This window comes from Sphaerodactylus townsendi, linkage group LG11 (genome assembly GCF_021028975.2).
Source record: "Sphaerodactylus townsendi isolate TG3544 linkage group LG11, MPM_Stown_v2.3, whole genome shotgun sequence".
Taxonomy (NCBI): Eukaryota; Metazoa; Chordata; class Lepidosauria; order Squamata; family Sphaerodactylidae; genus Sphaerodactylus; species Sphaerodactylus townsendi.
The window spans coordinates 73,929,590-73,935,589 of NC_059435.1; the positions used below are offsets into that span (position 1 = coordinate 73,929,590).

The following is a 6,000-nucleotide window of genomic DNA, read 5'->3' on the forward strand; positions in this document are numbered from 1 at the left end:
CACTGAGGCCCCTTCCGCACACGCAAAATAATGCACATTCAATCCACTTTCACAATCGTTTGCAAGCTGATTTTGCTATCCCGCACAGTAAAATCCAGCTGCAAAGTGATTGAAAGTGCGTTGAAAGTACATTAACCGGACCCTGGTTTCCATCTTGGGTCCTACCTATCCCCTTCCTCCGCTGGCCTTTGGATCAGGCACTTTGTTGTTTTAACTGGTATGTAACTGTAACTGTTATTTAAGTTTTAAAGTTTTAAGTTTTTAATGAATTAAGCTGCATTCTTGTATTTGAAATGTTTTGCTGATTGTTGTTTAAAGGCACCTGGTGAGCTACTTAGAGTCATCAGATGCTGGACTGAATCCTCGGGGGTGAGGCTAATTCTTATGTTCTGAAATGAATGAATGAATGAATGAATGAATGAATGAATGAATGAATGAATGAATGAATGAATATTATTCTGCATGTGCAGAAGGGACCTGGAAGAACTAATTCTCAAAGCAAGACAGAACCGATTTCAGACAACCAGCAGCTCAGGAGGGAAGCAGACCCAATGGGGCATATCCCTCCCAGTACCTGAAGGAGAATAAATATGGTGTAGGGTTGGAAGGAAGGTTGCAGGGGAGAAACTGGGGCAGGTGTGTGTTGGGTCATCTGCCCCATCTTCTGATATCAGTTCAGGAGCTTGAGATAGAAGAAGAATATTCAGTAAGAACGGTTATTATGGTCCCATGCCCTGACTCATTCAAATATACAAGAATACGCAGGATTATCTAAGTCACAAGTTAATTCAAATATACAAGTTAATTCAAATATACAAGAATACGCACAAGTTAATTCAAATATACAAGAATACGCAGGATTATCTAAGTCAAAAGTTGTATACCGCCCTCCCCTTCGGGGAGGGCGGTATACAAATACAATAAATAAATAAATAAATAAAATAAGGCATTTGCAACCTCAGATCAAGGAGGATCAAGATTGGGAGCCATAGATTGTCTTCTCCATCAATCTGTCCAAGCCCCTTCTAAAGCTATCCTTGTTAGTGGCCATCACCACCTCCTGTGGCAACATATTCCAAACACCAATCACACATTGCGTGAAGAAGTGTTTCCTTTTATTAGTCCTAATTCTTCCCCCCAGCATTTCAATGTATGCCCCCTAGTTCTAGTATTGTGAGAATACGTATTAAAATTATAATACGTACTAAAGTTATCACACTTATAATAGGTATTAAAAATTTGGGTATTCCTGCTGAGTGACTTTGGGCAAATCACAGTTCTTTCTGAACTCTCTCAGCACCCACCTGCCCCATGAGGTGTCTGTTGTGGGGAGAGGGAGGGAAAGGAGCTTGTAAGCCACCTTGAATCTCCTTACAGGAGAGAAAAGTGGGATATAAATCCAAACTCCTCCTCCTCCTTCTCCTCCTCCTCCTCTTCTTCTTCTTCTTCTTTGCAGTAGCAGCAACAGCAGCAAGCCTTTATTGGCATAGACAACAGTACAACATCTTCTTCTCCTCCTCCTCCTCCTCCTCCTCCTCCTTGTGAGGTCAGTGGGGCTGAGAGAATTCTGATAGAACTATAACTGGCTCAAGGTCACCGAGCAGGCTTCATGTGCAGGAGCACGTGAAACTAATCCAGTTCACCAGGTTAGAGTCTTACTGCTCTTTACCACGACACCATGCTGAAAAGACCAGTTCTTGCCAGCATCAAGTTCTGCTATCTATTTGGAGGCTGTATTCCTGAACAGTGATGCGGTCATAGCCCTGTCACCCTCTCTTGACACACACCCTCCGTCAAGGGATCCCACCACTCTTTAGCAATGTTCAGCGGTGAGAACTGGACCCCCACCATTAACAACCGCTGCTGACTCATGCACATATGGTGGACTCTCATCTGGGGAACCAGGTTCGATTCCCCACTCCTCCACATGCGTGGCGGACTCTTATCTGATGAACTTGATTTGTTTCCATGCTCCTACCGTGTTTCCCCGAATATAAGACAGTGTCTTATATTAATTTTTGCTCCCAAAGTTGTGCTATGTCTTATTTCCGGGGGATGTCTTATTTTTCTGTGTTCTGTTCGTCGGGCATGCTTCCAAACAAAAACTTTGCTATGTCTTACTTTCGGGGGATGCCTTATATTTTGCACTTCAGCAAAACCTCTACTATGTCTTATTTTGGGGGGATGTCTTATATTCAGGGAAACAGGGTATACCTAAAGTCTGCTGGGTGACCTGTGCTGAGTCACAGTTCCCTCAGAACTCTCTCAGCCCCACCTGCCTATCAACTTTGTCTGTTGTGTGCAGAAGAAGGAGAAGTAGTTTTTCCAGCCACCTTGAATCTCCTTACAGAAGAGAAGGGAAAGGTATAAATCCAAACTCGTCTCCCTTTTTCCACATATTGTATATCGGAATCCAAAATCTCACATTTCTAATGTGTGGGAAAAATTCCTCACCACAAGATCCAAATTTGTAAGGTGCTTTTTGGGGTGTGTGTGTGTGCCTTTCTTTGTCATTGTGAATTTCTGCTGTGGCAAATGGGGCGGTGTGTGTGCGTGGTGTGCACTAAGAGAGAGAAAGTGAAACTTGCATTTTTTTGTGACAACAGCTGAATCTTGGCCAAATAATTTTCAAAAAACAAAAATCTCAAATGTCACAGCGTTCTGCTTTCAAACACCAAATGTTCCCAGGAAATACATGTTTTCAGCACTCCTCTTCCTTACAAAGTCTTAATCACCGTTGGCGTGATTTCTTAAGCCTCCGGTTCTCAAACCACCTCCGAAACAAGTTGTATTTTATAGACTGCTGCCACAGTTTGGATAGAAATGATCAAATGCTCCGGGTTTTTATTCAGAAAACCCTCTCAGATCCAGCCTTTAAATGCTGTGGAACTGATGGATCAATGTGGCATTATAACGGAAAAAGAGAAACTCAGCCCATCTGACCCGCAAAGGACAAAAAGCACAGAGATGTGAAATTTCAACCCCCCCAAAAGAAGTAAAATTGAGATACTAAAGTATTATGTATGTATGAATGTGTGTGTGAGAGAGAGACACACACACACACACACAGACACACTCAGGCTCATTCCGCACATGCAGAATAATGCACTTTCAAACTGCTTTCAATGCTCTTTGAAGATGTGCGGAATGGCAAAATCCACTTGCAAACAGTTGTGAAAGTGGTTTGAAAATGCATTATTTTGCATGTGCAGAAGGGGCCAGAGAGAGAGAGAGAGAGAGAGAGAGAGAGAATTCAGTTGTAAATCATCTCCAAACAGACGTAGGTATGGCCAAAAGTAACATTTGAAACTGAATTCACGATCACAACATATCAAACATCTCAGGACCTGTTTCCAATCTGCAAAGGGGAGAGAATCTTTATTTTCTTGTCTCGTTTCCTTCTGCTTCTCTCTCTCCCATCCCTTCCTCCTTTTTTTTTTTAAAAAAAAGAGCCCCATCTAGTTTTTAAACAAAATGAAAACAAGAGGCTGGTCGTGTTCTTAAACTGAGCTATCACCCATTTCTGGATCCTGACCCGTTTGTCAAAGGTTTCTCTCTACAAAGGAGAAGCCGCCGGAAAAGCCCAGATGTGGATGTAGGAACAAAAGGGGTCTATGAGCTCCCGGGCTGCTGTCATCGCATGTATACACCTGAGCATTCTTGCGTTAATTAACCCGTAGCGAACACAACTTCTGCATCCATCAGTCGAAATCGCATATTTGTGCCCTTAAAAAATGTGGAACAGTCCAAAACCGACACAGGAGCTGTACACTTCATTAAAAAAAGAAGCGGACCGAGATGAGGATAAAAGGGATTTTTTAGAACTAGTTTTGAAATATCCTGATTGAGAGAGTGGCAGAGGGTCAGAGGTAATTTGCAAAAGTCTTAAGCAGACACCTGGCACGCATGCATGGCCCTCCCACCTTCTAAAGGCTCCCTATTCATTCTCCCCCTCGAAAAATCAAAGCAGAATTCACTTACCGGAGAGAAGAGCAAGCTGCAAAAAGTTAGCAGCATCTTTCGCGGCAGAACGAGAGTCTGTCCCTTTCCAGACTCCCCTGACGATTCCCAGCAACCAAGTCCCGCCTCTCGCCTGCACCTTGTAAGCTCAGCAGTCCCCCTTCGGCAAGCCCCAGTGCTCACCAAGCCCCCACGGGTGAGCATCATAACCTTCGTAATTCTTCTTCTTGTTGTTGTTACTCTTGCTATTAGTTACAAAGCACATTCCTACCAAAAATACAGAACAGCGTTTTACGAGGAATACCAAAGGCAATGCAGAAATTCGATCACAAACCCACTGCGGCTGGAGGAGTGGATTAGACAGAGAAGCCAAACCAGCTAGCCGACCTCATGGAAGACTTTCTGAAACATTTGAACTATATGGACAAACAGTGCAGAGATGTTGTATGATAAGCTTTTTCTGGGGAGGTTGTTCCGAAGGGCTGGGGCCAGTGGTGGGATTCCGTCGGTTTGCACCGGTTCAGTAGAAGAAGAAGAAGAAGAAGAAGAAGAAGAAGAAGAAGAAGAAGAAGAAGAAGAAGAAGAAGAAGAAGAAGAAGAAGAAGAAGAAGAAGAAGAGGAGGAGGAGGAGGAGGAGGAGGAGGGAGGAGAGGGAGGGAGGGAGGGAAGGGAGGAGGAGGAGGGAGGAGGAGGAGGTTTGGATTTCTATCCCCCCTTTCTCTCCTGCAGGAGACTCAAAGGGGCTTACAATCTCCTTGCCCTTCCCCCCTCACAACAAACACCCTGTGAGGTAAGTGGGGCTGAGAGAGCTCCGAGAAGCTGTGACTAGCCCAAGGTCACCCAGCTGGCTTTTTTGGGAGTGTACAGGCCAATCTGAATTCCCCAGATAAGCCTCCACAGCTCAGGCAGCAGAGCTGGGAATCAAACCCGGTTCCTCCAGATTAGATACACGAGCTCTTAACCTCCTACACCACTGCTGCTCCTTCAAGGCTGTCTTCAAGATAACGCAATCCCCCCCTTTCCCCCAACTTAGCACTCAGGATGAAAAAGAAATTCGCAGTATTTTGGCTTGAGTGGGTTCTTTTCTGAAACATGGGATGGTTTCTTCACCACTTTTGCATTTGCTACCCTCGGCAATGTAGACCTGGTATCGGCCTTCTTTCAAAAGTTCGACTTTCAGTTCTGTTGGGAATGTTAGTATCGAATATTCTCCTATTGCCGAATACTCATATACGTGCCCAGCATTTTTCAAACATCTTTTTATTTGACATCTTCTGCTATTTTATTTCAGCACTCAATTTTTGACTGATGATGTTTAAGAGTAGCGGTAGTGGGTGTGTCACCATATCTGGTATCCGAGCATCTATTAGGTGGCATGCCTTGGTGGTATGCCTTGGTATTGAATTTTAAAGTTGATGTGGAAAAGCCTTTCATCTCTGACAATGTATGATTGGTGACACGCAATGGTATCTGTCATTGAACAGTCCTTGACATCTGTCCGTTTATGAGATTTCAAGAAGTGAAAACATCTCAGAACTGGGGGAAAGAGTGGGGTATATTGATTAAAATAGAAGAGTTTGCCCAGTCATGGAAGCATGATATTGAGTGCAGTAAAATCAGTGCTCCCCAAAAGTAATTGCAAAAAAGTAAAATTTACATTTATTCAAGTAGATATAGGCTCATTCCACACATGCAGAATAATGCACTTTCAAACTGCTTTCAGTGCTCTTTGAAGCTGTGCGGAATAGCAAAATCCACTTGCAAACAGTTATGAAAGTGGTTTGAAAACGCATAATTTTGCATGTGCGGAAGGGGCCTCAGTTCACATTCTCGTGGTTGAAAGAAAGCAATCCGAATCTAAAGAATACACTTCTCCACACAAGTGGCCAGCTATTCCGGTGTCATGTGAGTGCAAGCAAATAAGTTGAAAGGATCCCGGTTAGCCAATAGTGGTGAAGATTTTCTGTGAGTCAGTTCTGTGATATTAAAGGCCGTTTCCACACGGGAAATTACACCTGTGCATCACCGTTTTTTAAAAAA

At 43.6% G+C, this 6,000-nt stretch overlaps 1 protein-coding gene across 1 annotated transcript in view; it reads right to left on the bottom strand.

The window, feature by feature from the left end:
* Window positions 1–4,046, bottom strand: part of LOC125440736 (vasoactive intestinal polypeptide receptor 1-like) — a 38,702-nt gene extending 34,656 nt beyond the window's left edge. The window contains exon 1 of the mRNA XM_048510677.1: window positions 3,982–4,046. Within this exon, the coding sequence (XP_048366634.1) occupies window positions 3,982–4,017 (36 nt within the window). The 5' untranslated portion in view covers window positions 4,018–4,046. The remainder of the gene's footprint in view (window positions 1–3,981) is intronic.
* Between the last annotated feature and the right edge of the window lie 1,954 nt (window positions 4,047–6,000).